Source organism: Diadema antillarum, unplaced genomic scaffold, assembly GCF_040938485.1.
Source record: "Diadema antillarum isolate AM-2024a unplaced genomic scaffold, OU_Dant_1.0 seq00000476_RagTag, whole genome shotgun sequence".
Taxonomy (NCBI): domain Eukaryota; kingdom Metazoa; phylum Echinodermata; class Echinoidea; order Diadematoida; family Diadematidae; genus Diadema; species Diadema antillarum.
This window is the reverse complement of record NW_027271443.1, coordinates 1,035,093-1,055,321: the sequence shown is the minus strand read 5'-3', so window position 1 is coordinate 1,055,321 and position 20,229 is coordinate 1,035,093. Positions and strand designations below refer to the sequence as shown.

At 36.3% G+C, this 20,229-nt stretch overlaps 1 protein-coding gene across 1 annotated transcript; it reads right to left on the bottom strand.

Annotated features, from left to right (window-relative positions):
- Nucleotides 1-3,928: 3,928 nt before the first annotated feature.
- LOC139733436 (uncharacterized) lies at nucleotides 3,929-19,808 on the bottom strand. Its single transcript, XM_071644255.1, has 11 exons — nucleotides 19,734-19,808; nucleotides 17,607-17,675; nucleotides 16,253-16,348; nucleotides 14,739-15,047; nucleotides 13,209-13,483; nucleotides 10,982-11,103; nucleotides 9,113-9,374; nucleotides 7,470-7,601; nucleotides 6,426-6,924; nucleotides 5,634-5,758; nucleotides 3,929-4,324 (listed from the first exon to the last, which is right to left on the bottom strand). The coding sequence occupies exons 2-11, from the start codon at nucleotides 17,617-17,619 to the stop codon at nucleotides 3,977-3,979; spliced, it is 2,181 nt and encodes a 726-aa protein (XP_071500356.1). The 5' UTR covers nucleotides 17,620-17,675; nucleotides 19,734-19,808; the 3' UTR covers nucleotides 3,929-3,976.
- Between the last annotated feature and the right edge of the window lie 421 nt (nucleotides 19,809-20,229).

The following is a 20,229-nucleotide window of genomic DNA, read 5'->3' as shown; positions in this document are numbered from 1 at the left end:
TGCCACTTCAGCCTCTGCTCACGCATTCTTTATTTTCCAGACTTCTCAGTTAAGTCTCACCCCTTTCATTTTCTGTCAGCAGTCATCGTACCCTCTACTTTATTGCTCTTTTCTTCATCCTCAATCACACAAACATCTCACATCATCACCCTATAATTTTTTGTCTCTTCCTCGTCCTCAATCACACAAACACATCTCAAAACAATGTGAAACCACTTAAACTGAATCAACTTTCAATCACCAGTGATATTCAATGGGGGAAAAAGCTATAAGTTTTCATTCAAACAAACATGTAATTTCACCCTCTGTTTACACACTTGTTTTCTGACATCTCACTGTCATTTTTAATACTTTATTTCATTTTATTTCTCCAGCCATCAAACCCTCCACTTAGTTATTTCTTCATCTTCCATCACACAAACACAAATCAAAAACTTTGTAAAAATTGACACAAGAAATCCAACTTTCAATCAATCGATGTCCAGTCAAAAAAAGACATACATGTTCATAAAAACAAATATGTATATTTATTTCAAATCATTTTAGTACATATATTGCTAAGGTAACATACCCATACAAGCTATACCTCTTCGGATGGAATTGTCTCAGTGAAACGTTTTAAGTTTGAATCTCCTATCCAAACTATACGTATTTGGGATAAGATTGTCAAAGTGAAAGGCATGTACTATGATATCAAGCTTGGGTAACATACAACCTGTTCAGATAAAATTGTCCCAGTGAAACATGGTAAGATAAGATAACAAATAACTCGGATAAAATTGTCTAAGTGAAAGATGGTTCCGATAAAAGGCTATTTGGATAAAATTGTCTCAGTTTGACATGGTACGATAGGACAACATACAACCCATTCAGATGAAATTGTCCCAGTGTAATAGAAAGATAGGATAACAAGCTATTCGGATAAAATTGTCCCAGTGAAGCATAGCATAAAAGGCTATTCGGATAAAATTATCCCAGTGTAACATGGTAAGGTAGGATAACATACAAACTATTCAAATGAAATTGTCCCAGTGTGATAGAAAGATAGGATAACAAGCTATTCGGATAAAATTGTCCTAGTGAAGCATAGCATAAAAGGCTATTCGGATAAAATTATCCCAGTGTAACATGGTAAGGTAGGATAACATACAAACTATTCAGATGAAATTGTCCCAGTGTAATAGAAAGATAGGATAACAAGCTATTCGGATAAAATTGTCCTAGTGAAGCATAGCATAAAAGGCTATTCGGATAAAATTATCCCAGTGTAACATGGTAAGGTAGGATAACATACAAACTATTCAGATGAAATTGTCCCAGTGTAATAGAAAGATAGGATAACGAGCTATTCGGATAAAATTGTCCCAGTGAAGCATAGCATAAAAGGCTATTCGGATAAAATTATCCCAGTGTAACATGGTAAGGTAGGATAACATACAAATTATTCAGATGAAATTGTCCCAGTGTAATAGAAAGATAGGATAACAAGCTATTCGGATAAAATTGTCCCAGTGAAGCATAGCATAAATGGCTATTCGGATAAAATTATCCCAGTGTAACATGGTAAGGTAGGATAACATACAAACTATTCAGATGAAATTGTCCTAGTGTAATAGAAAGATAGGATAACAAGCTATTCGGATAAAATTGTCCCAGTGTAACATGGTAAGGTGGGATAACATACAAACTGTTTACATGAAAATGTCCCAGTGAAGCATAATACAATACGACAACAGACTGTTTGGATAAAATCGTCTCTAAGTGAAACATACTAAGATAGGATAACAGACTATTCGGATAAAATTATCCCATATAACGTACAAACTGTTTGGATAAAATTGTCCAAGTGAAACATACATTGTACATGTACTAAGATAGGATACCAGACTATTTGGATGATATTGTCCGAGTGAAACATGCAAACTGATTGGATAAGATTGCCCAACTGAAACATACTAAGATAGGATAACAGACTATTCAGATAAAATTATCCAAGAAAAACATAACAAGATAGGATAACAGACTATTCGGATAAAATTATCCCATACAGAATACAAACTGTTTGGATAAAATTGTCCGAGTGAAACATAAGACAGGATAACAGACTATTCGGATAATATTGTCCGAGTGAAACATACCAACTGATCAGATAAGAGTGGCTCACCGAAACATACTAAGATAGGATAACAGACTATTCGGATAAAATTATCCAAGCAGTGAAGATGGGATAACAAGCTTATTGGATGATATTGTCCCTGTGAAACTTTTTGAATAAAATGTGTAAGTGAAACGCATCAAGTAAGGATAACAGAGACAAGCTATACTTATTGGGGTAAAATTGTCCAAGTGAAACATATTGAATTTTGGGTAAGAGACAACCCATGACATTCAGATAAAATTGCCCGAGTGATACTTATCAACTTTCAATTAGATACACATACACATACAGTGCACTCCCAAACAAAATGCTCGGGACCGGCAGTTTTCTTTCGTTATAGCGAAATTTCGTTATAACCGAACAAATACAGTAACGAAAACAAGGAAGCCACACATATATGATATTCTGTTTGTTGAATACTAGTCATACACTGGAAAGCTATGTGAACATTAAAACAAATAGTTAATCAATTTCAGATTATTGTATTACAATAGCGCAAGTTCCCCTAGGAATCTCTGGGTGACACACCAAGCGAACACACAGTGATGTGACGCTTTCGCCCGCTACGTATTTACGAAAGCGATCCGCATTTCGTTAAAACGGAGCAAATTTCTTTTGTTTTTTCTTTTATTGAATAAAACATGTGCAAATCAGATCTCAACCATGCAGGTTATGATCATATATCTGATTAGTGCCTGCAGTCTGTAGCTCAGTGATCTAATGTGGTACCCAACAAATAAGACATAAAACCTACATTTTCCTCAGTTTCTTTTTTGGAGTATATGCATGTACAACCTCTGAATTTGTCATTACAGCGAGAAGAAGTTCTGTCTTGTTAACAGACCAAGAACAAGAGGACCTACCCTCTGACTCTGGTGCCTCTAATACTAGGAGAAATGTGAAGTTTGCCAATAGTCAGTTACAACCACTTGCAAGGTATACAAAACAAGGCATTACTTGATATGATGACATATTTTGGACAGAGAGGCTGTGAAAACTTTGGGACATGAATGTTCACGATGATCTCAACACTGGCGAAGATGGGCAAAATTACTTCCAACATACCGTAATGATATGCTTACAAAGTCCCATCGTGAAAATGCAGACGAAGAATTTAGTGGTCACATGTATGAACTACCATATTCTTCGAGATGCCCAGCCGCTTCTTTTGCTCAAGTACAACAATGTACCTATCTTCCTTGAACCCCAAAACCACCTTTTGGCAGGGACCTAAGTCTTCAACTCCATCTGACAGACCTTTGTATGACAATATCCCATTTGGGATTAATACTTTGAGAAATAATATGAAGAATAATTGTGAGATTGCTGGATGAGTCAACCGCTACACAAATCACGGCTTACGCAAAGACAGTAACAGCCCTAGATCCGGCGGATATTGATAAAATGGCAGTGATGGGGCAATAATCTGAATTGTTTCTAACAGAGCTCTGCCAGAACCAGTGAAGAGAAAAAGAAAAAATTGAATGCCAATATCTCAAAGCAAGTGCAGGGGACAAAGCTTAGAACCTCAACATTGGGATCTAATGACAGATTAGGGTCTTTGGGTCTAATTGTTTGGTTTAAATACACAAACATCAGATCCAGATTTATATAGAGGCTCACTACTCAACTCTGCTTTGCCTCATTGAATAGAACACCTAAATCTTTCACCTTGTGCGACATCTTGTACCATCATACTCATGACCATTAAATATTTGTACAATATCAATCCCCCCCCCCATATAGTATAGAGGCTAAATCTATGAAAAACAAGTGTCAAAGTCACAGCGCATGCCTAAGTCCAAAGAGTCTGAATGTTCACTGATTGCACAGTTCTTCCCGTTTTTCTCTTAACTGCCGTTGTATTTCCTGTGGTAATTTGCCATGTCCTGTCAAATTGAACGAGCCTGTTAAAAACGATGTTTTTGGAATCGTGGAGATGTATGCTTCACTTTGTCCGTTTCGTCCCGGCTTGTTGAGTTCATCCCATTGTGAAGTTGTGGTGCCTGTAAACCAATGGACATTTACTGTAGCATTGTGTATTGCAGTGATCTTTCCAACTTGGGGCCATTCATTCCGGAAGTCTTCTAGGAAGACTGCTACCATCTTTCCAACTTCAGGAGTCACAGTCTGTCTCCTCTGGTCGATCTTGCGCCCCAGGTTGACCTAATATTTCACAGAAGAAACAAATCAAAGAAGATTTACAAATGTGGATACGCAAATGTACCAAACAACCTAACATTAGCAAATTTAAGAAAAATATAAAAATGTTGAAAGATAAGGTGAAAGTAGATGATGATCTAGCCTGACATGTCATCTGTCTATATACCACAGGATACAGAAATCTGGATGTAGTTAGTAAGCCCTGTATTTAAGTGTGTTGTGTCTAAATGCCAAAGATTCATCAAAGTCCAGCTGCTGTCGTGAGGAATGAACATATATTCTGGTAAATTTTGAACTGTGACCTTTGAGTGCTGTCCTGCGAATTTCGGATTCAAACTTGAACTGTATGTTAATGTAATTAATAAACCAAAAATTGATAAAATCTGTCCAATATCTTTTGAATTATTGCTAAAAAATCAATACCTCTGCAGTTGGTCTCCTACACTAAGCTCAACAGATGATTTCAGGTACTTTGCATGTAAACATACCTTCTCACATTAGCTGGTGAAGCAGAAACTATTAGCATAACTTCTTTTTTTAATCTAATTTTAATGAGACTTTCAGTGATTTGCTGGGGTAACTTTACTTTCTTTCTTTTTTTTTTTCAAATCATCATAGCTTTGAATGTTAGTCCTGGCATAGTGGGCACTGAGTTTTGACCAGTGGATTTAGAATGCTAACTTGACCTTTATCTCAGTTTCTTGTACCTATGATACCAAATCAAATTAAAATTGCCCATTATTTGTAAAATTGTTGACATGTATTCTCATTTAAAGAAATGGTATAGTATTGGTCGAGATGTGGATTCAGTTATTAACTTTCTGCAAGTTACTTACAAACCACTTTATGAACAAAGTGAAGCAAAATGATCCCAATAAAAGGTGGGTCTTACCATTTATTAGGATTGCTTTGGTTTGGATATCTCAGCCATTCAAAACCGAATCTTCACCAAATAAACTTTGAATTTGTCAAAGAATTATAATCTCTTTCATATTTCAAAAGGGTTTTCACATTATCTCTTTTAAAAAAAAATCATCAAAGAATTGGAAACCTTGCGCCCAATCTCAACTGAAACTGTACCATCCCTTTAAAGGAGAAATGTTACGGATATTCATCCTTCAAAAGATGATTTACACTTTAAATATATTAGGATGGACTGTTACCGGGACTACATCTCATAAACTCTTATAAGACATAATTTAATCTGCAGTGAATTAAGTTTGGTCATTGAATAAATGATTTTAAATGATTAATGCATTACAAAGTATTTCTGCTATTCATGATTGAGACTTCACCGTAAATTGAAACTCACTGGAGGGATGGGATCTTGCTCATCATTGGACACATTGACGTCGGAATGGGGTTCCCTACGCTGATCTGTCTGTGTAGAGTCCTTAGCCATTAGAATATCCAGCAGTATCCAATGGGGGTGGGAATCTGTGAAGATATAAACAATTCTAAACATTAATTTTGCTACAACTCTGTCTCAAAGACAATTTCATAATCAGACACATAATACATTATAAGTCCTTGCGCATAACTTATAGTGGCCACTAGAAATATGAATGCGACCAGAATAATTGAGGGGGCAGAATAATCCCCTTCATTTGTTTTGTTTGTTTTGGGTGTGTCTTTTTTTCAAAACCATACAGAATACACAAATGAGTCTACAAAAGGAATACAGTGCACTCCCATTCAAGAACTCCATGTGACCAGCAGTTTTACTTAAGTTATACAAACAAAATTTTCTTATAGCTGAACAGTAAAACACATAAAGATGTGCAGGTGAATGTTTGGAGACCAGAATTTTTCCTTCTTTGTAACAAGAATTTTGTTATAACTATGCTTGTTTAATGGAAGCGCACTGTATAAGAAGATGCTTCAAATACAAGAAAATACATAGGAAAAAACAATTTATAGCAAATTGTCGGTCATTCAACCAAAAATGGGCATTTTCGAAGTTTTATTTCGGCATGAGAAGCATGCTACTTATTAAACATATGCATAAATTACCTGGATTTATGCTGACTAATTGTTAGAGCAACTGACAAAACATTCGTACTTGGCGGCTTTTTATCTGAAGTTTGTTTCCTATAATACTTACTATCATCTGCTTCCAAGGAGCCAAGAAGTTTCATCCATTCCTGATGCTCTGGTTCAGTAAGGTAGGGCCGGTACTTGGTCATATCTCTGTAGAGACGGGTGATGTAAAGCTCCTCCAACTTCCGTTGGACAGCTTGTGGAATGCCAGAGGGGTGTCCTGAAAGGATGTGGCTGCAGCCCGTTGTAGCCTGCCATTCGGAACTATTACTCCATTTCTTTGTGTGAATGACAGCCTTTCCCTTTACTTTGGTAATTTTGAACTGGTGTGGATGACTGTGATGTGATGGCCTGTTGATGTGTGTTTGTAACCAGTCCCTTATGTTGAAGATGTTGTGTATTCTCTCAGCAGTAGTATTTGGCTTGCTATATGACTTGGGAATGTGCGATAGCAACGAAGACAGTGTTGGTATGTTGTGCTTTGATGTATGGGTTGATATACGGCTGAAGAGCTGATCGATGTCTTCATGTGTATGCCCCTTCATTAGAAAGCAAAGTTTCACCTACAAATGAAACAAAAGCAAAAATAAATATATCAATCAATGGCACTATCATAGCTGCAGTTACTAAAATTTCCTCTTCCTCTACAAATTCTTTTCTTCTCATTCTTTACCTTCACAACCAATATACATATATTTTGGTGGAACCACTAAATGAAAAGTATACAGCTTTAGGAAACTAGATTTGATTGTCAACAATTTTAGTTGTATTTATTGATTTTTTTGAACAAACTTTGTACAAATGAAATGCTTTTCTGCTCTACTTTTGACTACCTCATGCATGATTGAATGTCATCGATAAAAATTGGTGATACCAAGTTCATTTGCAGGCTAACAAACAAAACTTTGGGTTAGTATGTACCTTGGTAGAGTGTTTTGTTTTTTTGGTGGAAAATACATCATTGATTTAAAAAGAATAAAGTAGAAGAAAAAAAGTACATTTTCTCCAGTATTCTGCAATCATTTTTTCACTATTTTCTTCCTTCCAAGGGGGAATCATAAAAGCCATTACTTAACAAATTGAAATTCTCCTTCTCATATAATCTCACCTTTTTAAAGACATCAAGTTCCACCAGCAGAGCACATAGTCCAAGAATGCACTGATTCTTATTTTCTCGTCCACAGTTGTCCATCTGAAGATACAAAGTATCTGGAAGCGTAGTGGCATATCTATGAAGAACCTGCAATAATAATAATTATTATAAACACACCGATTAGCATGATACAAAAAAAAAAAAAAAAACTAGGAGCGTCGCCATGGCAATAATGCATGCTTCTCCTAATAAGTCCATAGTACATTGTGACAATGTGTGAAAAGTTTCCCATAATTGGCAAGATAGTAAAATGACATGTTTGTCACAAATGTCTTAAGTGTTCACTCTCCTTGAACTAGGTTTAATTGAATTGATGGCTTTACTATGAGAGAGCGCGTGTTTGGGGATTGGACGATTTTAACTGGAACTTCGACCATTTCATAAGTTTATGCAATGAATAATTTCCACGGCATGGAGAAAAGTATAATTTCAGTATCAAATAGTAAAATTGAAACTTTTTTGTCTGACTTTTGACCCTTGACCCCATGACCCTAAAATTCCCAAGAGACTCACTGTCAGGCCAAACTTTCTCGGGAGAATCTTTACTGGGAAATACATGTGTACACTAAATTTCAAGAAAACACCTTCAGGCATTGCATAGATATAGGGAGGAATGACAGTGATATTTGAGAATTTGACCTCAAACTTTAACCTTTGACCATGAGCATGTGCACCCAAAAGTTGATAGGCACAACTTTGCCTACTCATATATATACATGCCAAGTTTCACTGGGATGCCTCAAATGTGTTTTTTTAGTGGCGCAGTCAACACAATTGATTTGGACGGACGGACGGGAAGACGAATGGACAATTTAATCCCCAAACATAATGCCTCCGCCTCCACTTCCAGGCGGAGGCATAAAAAAGACATATCATGTGTCCTTTAGACACAGATGACATTGCTAGACATGATTATCACACCCTGCATTTTAGTGTGATGAACCTAAACATAAAAATATCACAATTCATTCAATATTTTTCAGGGTAATGTGGGGTAAACCATGCAGTGCACGTGCATAGATAATTGGCTGTGCCGGCCCTTTGCCCTTTCCCATACAGACTTTAAATTTGAAGTTGACCAGTATTTCAGTGTGATGTAACCTATCCATAAACAAGAATTATCAAAATCTGTACAATATCTCTCAAGTTAACACACAGATATCTTGACGGATATATGAGCTGTGACTTTTTACCTTAGACCTACATTGTAGGGCCGCTAAAAACTTAAATTTGACAGATGACCGTTTTCTGCTCATGCTCAAAGTGGAACTTAAAACTGGCTTATTGATCCCTGATGGACGAGCAAGTACTAGTAACAGTGCTTGGCAACCGTAAGAAATGCCGCTCAAAAGAAAAATCATTGGTATTGCACATGATTCATCTCCAAGGAAGTGACCTGGGCAAGACATAACCCCTTTTGTGACATTTTTATGGTGTCACACTCCATACTATACATTTAAAAAGAATAAATAATTGTACCTGCCATAACAGCTTCTGAACACTTTTTTTTTCACAATATGGCCATTGACTGAATTTGTATAAAAGATTTTGCAAACAGCGGATATAATCTTCTTTAGAGTATTCAGACTCAGACTAACCTGCAACAGGATAGTTGAAGTCAGGTTTGAGTCGTGTGGATACTCTTTGGTGTCCACAAACATGTGCTGCCCCCTTCCATGTACGATAGTTCCAGTAATGTGGGATGGAAGTCTCCAGGCTGCTGACAAGGACTTCGACATGCGGTAGAATCTGGGTATACTTGTTGACTTTTGATCCATGCCATCAATGATGATGCTGATGTATTTCTCTGGGTACTTCCTTGCCTTCTGTGCATGTTTGTAGTATTTAAGCCTTTCAGTCCTGTTCAAAGAAAAAAAAAACATAATTCACAATTCAATACACAGTACAGTAACAACTGCCATTATAACAAAGTTCTCGGGATTAGCAGTTTTCTTTTGTAATAATATCTAAATTTTGTTGTAACCACACAACTAAATGATAAAAATTGATAAAGTGGATAATGATGCAGTATGAATTTTTACTTCATTGAAACCGGAACTTTGATATAACCCTGTTCATCATAACGGGAGAGCACTATGTGAAAATAAACTACAAATACAACTGAGAGTGATCAATTCCCTGTACAGTGTTGATCCCCTGCAAACAGGTAACTTCAGACTTATGGGTTAAATAATTTCAATAACTTTGTAAAAATCTACTCCAAGTTACTTTACTAACTGGAATGATAGAAATATAACAGATACAGGTTTGAAAATTCCATAAAGAAATTTTCAAATATTGAAAATTTGAATCAACATTTAAAGAGTTGTTGTTCAGTCAAAAACTTGACAGCAGAGCATATTGTGTTTACACTACTGGTCCACTATCCGGAATGCAAGCATGAAGTTCATCTGCTGATTGTATATGTATTTGGTACCACACTGTAAAGCATTATGGGGAGGTACGTGTTATACATTCCAGAAAACAAAACAACATTCAAATTGTCTTTGAATCAGTGAAGAAAAGCCATAACACCCAGACACTGTCCTAGATCCATGTTCCAAGAGTAGTGAAAATGTAATAATATGTCATATTATTATCCATACAGAGGATTTTTAGAGCCCAAATACAAGTGTTATTTTGTCGACACACCTCATAACCTCCGACCAACTTAGAAAGTTTGTTGAACTCTACCAATATTTTTTTTCCGAGGCGACCAATGTTTACAATATTGGACGGCAAGAGGGGGATTCCCCAAAGTTTTTATAAACTGCATCATGATTGGTTGAGATATAAATACGAGATAAACTGACATATGAAGTAAAAACGTCTGTGATTGGTCAATCACGAATTAACTAAAATATAGTTTCTTCTAAAATTCTGTGTATATACAAACAAGTTTCATATATCAATTAGTTGATATTGTTTTTCATACAATTTTTTCAAAATATCACTTTCATAACAGGAAATTCAATTTAGGTTTGATGAAAACAAGTTGCATTTTTTTTTTTTTTTTTGGAGCATGCAGGCGACGATTGATTAGCTCAGCGCTACAGCTAGATACAAGTAGCCCACTCGCGATATACAAATACATGTAGCCAGCCGCCGCTTGCATTTGCATGCATGTTACAGTACGGTCGTTATGTGTTATGTTTTGTTAATACAAGGAAATATTGGACTCGCTAAGTGAAACATTGGACTCGTCTTCGACTTGTCCAATATTTGTGCATAGCTCGTCCAATATTTCCTTGTATCAATCTCAAGGCCATCCAATATCATATAAATATTACCCCATTACTCAAAACTTGACCTTTTTTCAACTACTTTGCATGCATTCCAAAATGTGAAAATTGATCATTTACTTGAACGATATTTTGTCTTATTTGGGTATTAAAATTAGCAATAATGGCCACCAAAACATCAAATATTTTGCAGCCCTGCATGTAGAGACAAAAAAAAAAAATTACTTTTGTTGAGTCAGATGCTCCTCCCTCTGTTGATGGAGTGCTTGTCTTTCTTCTTTTTCATTGGCTCTCTCGATGCTCTGCTTAAGCTGTGTACACACGTCGCACTTTGAAAATCTGTTGACCTGAAGAAAACGGGGAACATACATTGAGATCTTTATTCGTTGAGGACAAGAAGGATCTGGGATTCTTTCAGCAACTGACTCTTTTTGTCTGTGTGTTATTTGACCAAAAACAATTATTATACAAGAAAGGAAACACTATTGAAATCACAGCCTCACAGATATAGGTATGGAACAGGGTGTCTTACTGATTTTAAAACAAAATTAAAGATAAGGAATTCGTTTTGGGAGAGATTTTGTTAGTATATATGTATATATATACATACATATATATATATATATATATATATATATATATATGTATATATATACATATATACTGTAAAAGTGGAAATTTTCGCGGTGTTAAAATTTTCGCGCATTTCGCGCAACCAGAAACAAGCGCGAAAATAAAAGCACGCGAATGTTTTTGCTTGCCATATGTGCCTGTGCGTGATGTCTTGATTCCGCAGAATTAAAAACACGCGAAACTCTTCCGACCAGGCCAAGCGCGAAAAATTAGTCACACGAAAATATCCACTTTTACAGTATATATATATATATGTATTGTACATATATATGTATATATATATATATGTGACCGTGCACCTCAAAACGAACATAAAGTCGCACACACTGATTTTGCGTAAGGACTGAAAATAAGTGAAATGGGTCAACCTAGCCGAACTTGACTTTTTCATATTTTCTGAAAGAGCGGGTCTTCTTTTACATTATGCTAAAATTTGGTATCATAAAACGGGCAGGGAAGTGTGTTGTTTTAGCAGTTTATTTCGAACATTTTTGGTAGAATAGTGTGATTAGGTGTGTTTTTAGAATCCCTTTTTCATTTCTGAAAAACCTCGTCCACACTCTTCACTTTCAACTCTAGTAACTTTTGAAAGGATAGTGCTACTGCTTTGAAAAATGGCATTAATTATGGGCAGAATGTGTTAATGAGGCATGCTTAATTTCAGTTTAATCTGATAATCCCTTCATTGTTGTTACTCTGGTGGTTTACTTCCTGTTTTTTTGTCCCATTCATCGCACAGCCAGCACGGTTTGGTAAAGATTAAGCGCTTGAATAGACACTGTACTTCAGAGCCTCTTTTCTCAGTTCACACTTTTCCTGAGTTTGTGCTTTCTTTCCAATATTTAGATAGGTTAGGAGAGTCCGTTTGATTTGAGTTATACATCATTTTAAAGCTTAAAGTCTGCTCTTTCAGAATATGGTCTTAACTACAAATTCATGTCTGGCGACTTTTTGTTTGTGTTGAGGTGAGATTTGTAAAGCAGAATTGATAGGGTAGAATACTCATATATATATATTGGGATGTAGTGATTTTAATATACACGCATACAAAGACTTGGCTGCAATTATCAGACCAAGCTTATTTTACCCTTGTCTAACTGGGGTCGAGGTTCAACTTGACACCCATCAAGAAGTTGAGATCATTGTACAATAGCCAAAAACTGTGACAATTTTTTTAATGAATTTGAAACCAGGCACATCCTATGGTAGTCCTTCAAAGTTAGGCCACAAGTTCCAAAGTTATAACATATTTCATCACAGCACAATGACTAAAAACTGTCAATATTTGTGAATATGTACGACACTAGAAACCAGGCACATCTTATAGTAGTCCTTCAAAGTTAGGCAACAAGTTCCAAGGTTACAACATATTTCATGACAGCACAATGACTGAAAAACTCTCAATATTTGTGTATACATTAAGACACTAAGAAAACAACAAAAACATAAGAAAAATGTCTGGTTTGAAAAATGTTCACATCTTCTGATCAGGATTCCATGCTTACATTTTCCTAGGGGTCTAGTCAGGTGCCCAATTGTAACCAGTTTTGGAAACTCGGAATAATGGGAAATATGGCTGTAATTTGGAGATTCCATTGAGGCACCAAGATTTCTTTACTTTTCATTTTTAAGCAGTATGGTGTTTAGGCAACTTTGTCAGGAAATAGATTGTTTGACACCCACACTATCCCTATCAGAATGGAGCTCAAATAGCCCTGTACATACTGTCCCCTCCATGGAAATATGCAGGTATGGTAAGATACAAGAGTAATGCATCCTGATATTGACCATTTCACCATAGCACCAATAGTATGATTACCTTTGGTATTGACACATGAGACATCTCTTTTCTCCATATGCGTAAGAAGTGAGCCTTGCTACACACTTCTTCTCCGTGCTCCTCCAATTCTTCCCTCATGAGATTGTACATTGTTGCTCGGGTCAAGCAGGATGGGAGATGTATACGCTCTTGGGCTGGCAGTTTGTCTCCAAATCTTCTCGAGAATCTATCCAGCCACATTACAGCTGAAGCTACTGCTTTGGACTGTAGTCCTCGTCGCCGTTGATTTGGAGGGAGATATGTCTGATATCCATCTATAAAGGAGAGTTGTAAGCATAAGCATTTCCAAAATTAACACAACCATCCATCACAATCTACATTTGTATACAGCATATCACTCTATGACATGTAAGGCTATTGTGGTTTCAGCATTTGGCTCTAAGAACTCCCCAAATAACCTAGCCTAGATAGGGTCAATGAGAGCATTTAAAGCACGATGGGTTTTGAACCTGCAATCTACCAGTCGTAACATCACTGCTCTATATAACCACATGATTTCACTTTCAAATATTGACAACCGTACAAGAATTTCACCATCTTAACTAAGCTAGATGTTTTATAACATAGGACAATGATATCAGAGAAGACTCAGTTGGTGAAAAAGATGGCACACTGGAAATTTAGCATTTAGCAAATGAAACAATTTTTGGCTAACTCCCTGAACCAACTTAAACCACCCACAGGCAGAGTGGAATACTGGATGATCTCAAGTATGGTTACTTCGTTACTTCTTCTTGTTTTGTTTTGTTTTTTCCAAGTCTATTAATATACATTTAAAGCGTACCAATACTATGGAAATCAAATTAGTGTACAGCTCAGATACACAAAAACAGCAATAATTCACTTGTGATAGCCCCTGAGAGCATACATATTTCTATAAATCAGATAATACCTCCACAACAATTTGGCACAATTGGAGTGACAAAAATTCTAAAATTTTGCAAAAGGCATGTCTCAAGTCTCAAGTATGTTCTACAAATATAGCAAACATAATACTCGGGTATTGACACACTTTATTGAAGGTACAATCACAGTTCAACCTCAATTACCCACCCATGTCGGGACCGGGGCTCATCCGGATAAGTGAATTGGCCAGATATGGGAGACACAATGTTAATGTATATAGCTGCCGTCCAAGTGCACTGGCAGCTAGGCAGGCAGCGTACCCCGCAACGGTGGTGTAATCTATGCTAGCCTGCGCAAAATAGTGGTCCCTTACTTTTACAATGATAATAAGGTGTGAATTTATGTTAGTTCTGTCGGGAATATTGTAGGTAAATCGTGTGAGTTTTGTAGACATTCTAATTGAGTTTAAAGTCACTGTTTTTTCTCAATCTTTAGATTTAAAAAAGTCCTTCACTGCATGAACGTGTCTAGATAATAAAGATTTCTGGATAAAAGGAGGCTGGATAATCGAGGTCGAACTGTACCAGATACCAATCTTATTCTTGTTGTTGGGAACAACTACTGTTTATTATTCAAATCGGAAGTATGCAATCCAATACTAACCTCGAAAATGACATTCAATCTGCCAAAAACGGGTTCTAGATATCCCAAGAGCCAATCGCCATCCACGTTGACACACCTCTGTGGCCCCAATAGTGTAGAGGACCTTCAGAGCATTTCCAGAATCTTCGTGGTGTTCAAGAAAGTACTGCAGTATCCACTGTCTCTGCTCACACTTTTTCTTCTCTTGGAAGGCATTCCTGCACAGGGCCACTTCCTTCCGGGACACCTTGTGCAGACAGTAATTCCGACAGCATCTCATGCGAAGAATAGATGTCAGTTCTCGGCTGTGCTTGGTTGACTTGATTCTCTCTACAATGAAAAAAAAAATGAAAAAAGAGCATTATAGCATGCAGTTACCAGTCTTGTGACTGACATTAGTACAGATAATGCTTTTTCCTTACAGATTACAGAAAAAGTTTTAACTCACAACATCAGAACCTATTAATTGAGAGAAAATGGTTAAGATCCTATCCTGGATGCTTCATCTGAGGGTTGTTTTTTTGTTGTTGTTTTTTTTTTTAAATGCTGTTGTCACAAGTGTGGACTCATCCTTGTTACTATTGCACTGAGTCAGACACAAGAAGGTAGCAATATTGTATGTATTAGGGAGAGGGTGTGCCACAGGCACCCACACTTGCTGAAAGTGGAGTTACTCAGAATAGCAAAAAGAATGTAATGAAGTGAAAATGCGAATGGAAACAGATGAAATGATTCTTGATTTATCTTTCACATAAGCATCCATTCCACACGTTTTGTTTGTGGAGATGTATGGGAGCTTCGTTAAGAATTCAACCTCTGATGTCTGCAACCAAAGTTTTTCATGGGTTTTAACCCAGCTTGGCAATATACATATTTTTTTCCAATTGAGCAGTTTCCACTTTCTTTCATGTTGAAATCCCATTAAGAAGTTAACACATCTTGATATTCACACAGGCAATTTTTCATTGTTTTGCATTGGAAGTTCCATTGCTTTAACTGATGCAAAATTTTGTAGGCATGTAGAGCTTGCCAAACTGATCATATCATATAATGATGGCAAGATTAGACATAGCCATCTTGGTTAATTGTCATGTTTCATTCTGTTCGTGTTCAAGACATCTTGGTAGATATAGTTACATAGCTTGCAAAATCAATCAACTTATTAATGCATGCACACAAACACAAAATCTCTTTGTTTTTCATTACAGAAACAAAAATACCTACATTTGTACATACATAAAACTCAGCTTCATGAGCATATTTTAATGAACTTAAAGTCTATATATCACCTTCATGTTCATGACAATGAGAGTTGAAATTGAGTATGTCAATGTAAGGGTGTGATTGCTTTAGAAGTAATAACACCATACACATTACCACTTTGATTTCTACCTGTCCCCTTTTAAGATGTGACCGATATCTACTGACCCCCATTGTATCAACTAACTCGCTTTAAAGTGACAAGGTTCATGTGTTTTCATAACTTTTCATTTGCATTGTCATGATAGATATCATAATATAGACAGGGAACTTACTTCTTCTCTTATCACAGGATGATGTTACACTGATGAAAGATGAATCCGAGTTGCTGTCAACAAAATGAACACGAGCCCGTTTCCTCCCCCGTGAAGCTGAAAATATAAATACCAAAAAACATACATTGTGTAAATATATACAGTTTGCAAAGTATGTTATGTAAGAAGCTGCTCAGGAACTATCGATGCTTCATCAATTTGTCAGGAAAATTCAGCCTTGTAGGGCTTTCAGCATGAGCCATGGGCCATAATAAAAGCATTGTGTGTTCCTTGGGCCGATGGTAACACTCAAGTGCACACCCATAGATTAATAATCAAAACTCCCCTCAATGTCTTGCGCAATATTGTTTGTAACACCCAAAGCAGTCACAAGACACTTTGGGACTTTTTTTCCCCTCAATTACAGTGCAATCTTTTGAGGATGACTTCATGAAGGTCGGGCATGTGGTTCCAAAGTTATGTAACATTTTACGCTTGCATGTCAGGCCAAAAATTGCTCAAAAACATTATTGTATCTACATTCCAATTCAAATTGTAATTAAAACCAAAATTCACAAGTGTATAATCATTTCTGTTTCTACTGATTGACATCAATTGCTTTTGTGATTGTTGTGGTCATTAAAATCTTACTAAAAAATTTAATTAAAAAATAGTAAGGAAAGTTGGAAACTTTAAGAAATTAAAACAAAACACTAGATGATACATTTTTATACTGATTATTTCTTTTATTACATTTGGTCCGAATTCTAAAGGAGAGTCTGGGCAAAAAATAATACTCAGCTGCTTTGGAGCTTTATTTCCTCAATTAGAGCAAGCCAATTAATTAAACACACATTACTGTATACTTTGTATGTTTATCAAATCTATTGTAAATAGGGACTTCTGGACAATATCGTTAAAGGCTACCAGTAAATTCATGATCATGGAGTTCAGCAATGCACCAGTATTGTATGAGTGAATGCTGCATTCCTGTTGAGGTTGGAGTTGATAATTTTGTGAGTTGTTGAATCCGCACATAGCTCTCGACTCAAAATATGCCAAAAATAAAAAACCTTGCAAAGATATGGCACATACAATGGCATAATTGATTAACAATTATTCTTTCTTAATGCGATTGACTGAATAGTATACACTCTGTGAGATTACTTCACAAGTGATGCATATGAAATATATCGGGCATTAGAGTCATGCTAGGAATATGACATGAGACGTAGAATTCATTTGCAAATTATGTGAAAATGTATTTTACACTAAAAAGATAATGTACACCTCAGTAGTTATATGCAATTATGGGAATGCTACAATGTACAAGTGAACACCAAAAATTATGAAAAACACTTTCTGGTATTATTACCTCTAACATCCATGATGTCCACCTCTCCTCCATCTTCTCCACCAACTGCATCTCTCTCAGAGCCACTGCCTACAAGCACAAAATAGAGTTTCACATGTATATGACACAACAGTAGTTATGATATTTTTCTATGCATAGATTAGTGAAAACTCAAGTCAAGGGAAATTCAGCTTTGTAATGTATTACATATTTATTGATGGAACTAGCATTTAAAGAAACTGTACACGGAGCCCAACATTAGCAGGTGCCTGAAACACACTTAAAGGGAGGGTACAGTATTGGTGGAGGTGAGAATTGGGCTTTTAACTTTTTGCAAGATATCAAGCAAACACTTATGATATAGAACAGAGCATACCATTTTAAGAGGAATTCAAAGTTTATTTGATGAAAATCGGGTTTGGAATGACTAAAACATCCAAAAACAAAGTAAAACAAAGCGATCGTAATAAAGTGTGGGTCCTACACTTTATTAGAATTGCTCTTTTTTGGATACATAATCTCAGCCATTTCAAAACTAATTTTCATCATAAAAACATTGAATTCCTCATAGAATTACATGCTCTTTCATATTTCATGAGAGGTTTCTCATTATCTCATCGAAAAATGTTAGAAACCTGAAATTAGGTCTCAACCAAAACTGTACGATCCCTTTAACCAGATTTAACCATTTGGTGCTTGGGCATTGAAACTGAAGAGGGTGCCTGAACATGGGTGTCAAAAATTTCCTCAAATGAGTTTGTTTCTTATCATTCTAGGCACCCAATACTGTACCTTGGGTGCTTGTCTGAAGCACTGTCATACGTTATGATACTGTCACTAAAGAAATCGAAGTTACTGTTTTCCACCATCAACTTTCTTTTCATGCATACTAGAGTATTCAAATTTCATTTTTATTTATGTATGAATGTTAATGAAAACTAATCAGAGCAGAACCATGAATTGCATATGTACAGATTACAATAATGTTGTTTCATAATAAGTATATATAATTGATGTCAAAAAAAATAGACAAGATAAATTTTATCTACTTCTGTAAAAAAACAAACAAACACTGCACTTAAGCAAAACAAGAGTAGACAAAAGAATATTTGTCAAAAAACAGAAAAGGGTTTGGCAGTTGAAAATACCTTGTGAATGATTTAGATATTTTAGGATGATATTGCTTTGACTGCATGAGCACCAGCACTGCAGTGAAAATCAGATCAACCAAAAACAAGAACAAAGATTCTAAATCCCAACCCCAAGAACAAGAAGGCCAAGACCGGAACCTTGAAGTTTAAGACCAAGACCAGAAGATAAAGACAAATATAAGACCAAGACTGGTATTTACTATAGTGACACAAATATATTAAACTAGAAAAGTACTCGGAGAGCGCAGACCTCCGCCAAGCATGCAAATCATTTTCACCACTGATCTTGTTCTTCCGTGGAGATAACAGTGATTTCCACACATACGTACTTATAGCATTGCGTGCTGAAAGTTGCCAGATTTCCCAATATAGAAGCCTTTGTTATGTCATAAACACTCAGCTGCACGGCGTGCCTCACCCCAGCAGAAACTAGAGCACGCACTTTAGTGCACGCAGGCAAACCTCAAATACGCGCAGCCTGAACTCCCAAGTTCATTGACCCTACCTGCCACAATGTCAAAAATCCTTCATAAATTCCCCCAAAATTCTTGGATCACTACCAAAAGTTAATCATTTGGTACTTTTGTCATTCTCAACCTTTCCTGCAAGTTTCATCCCAATCCGTTAACTACTCTTAGAGATATTTTGCACACGAACAAACTAACTAACGAACAAACCAACGGTAACTAAAACATAACCTCCTCCCTTGGTGGAGGTAATTACACATGGCTAAAACTTTATCATCAATGAGAGGGTGATGAGAGAAAGGTGATAGGAGGGTGATGAAGAAAAGAGGGTAAAAGTGACATAAATAGCAGAGGGAACCAGGAAGAGAGAAAGGAGAAGAGAATGACTAAGAGTGATGTAGAAAAGAGTAACGAGAGATGAAGAGAAAAGATTGGAGGGTAGTGTAAATCAACATGCCTCTTTGGTAAAAATCTCTGATAACTTACATACAGTTATGCATGAAGTTCATACTCAGTATCTATTCACAAACCTGTAGTATTGTTTAAGTCGACCTCTGATATACCTCCTCCTTCATCATCCTTATTCCATGTATTTGAATCAGGGTCACTGCCTTAAAAAGAGAGAGAGAGAGAGAGAGAATCACAATCCGTTTTGAGGTTACATCAGTATCACTACATTGTTTTGTGAATGCCCACGGCAGAGCTGTTAGCAGCACTGCTGGGTCAGGCAGAGGGCAAAAGGAGGATTATATAACTCTAATTTCATCAAATGGATTATCCAATTAACAACATTCAATCACTCAATTGTCTGAAGCTTGGTAATTTCAATTTTAAACTAATGTGCCTTAAGCTGTAACAAAGCAACAACAAAAACAAAAAAGAGAAATAATCAATATAAGTACATGTCCAAATATCTAGGCTCTACCTCGATGGATGTGCCTCATTTGTGTGTACATCCAGTTGCAGGAGTTATGACGACAGATAATCCCCAAAACTTAGATATTTCCTTTGAGTTTTATTGCTCCT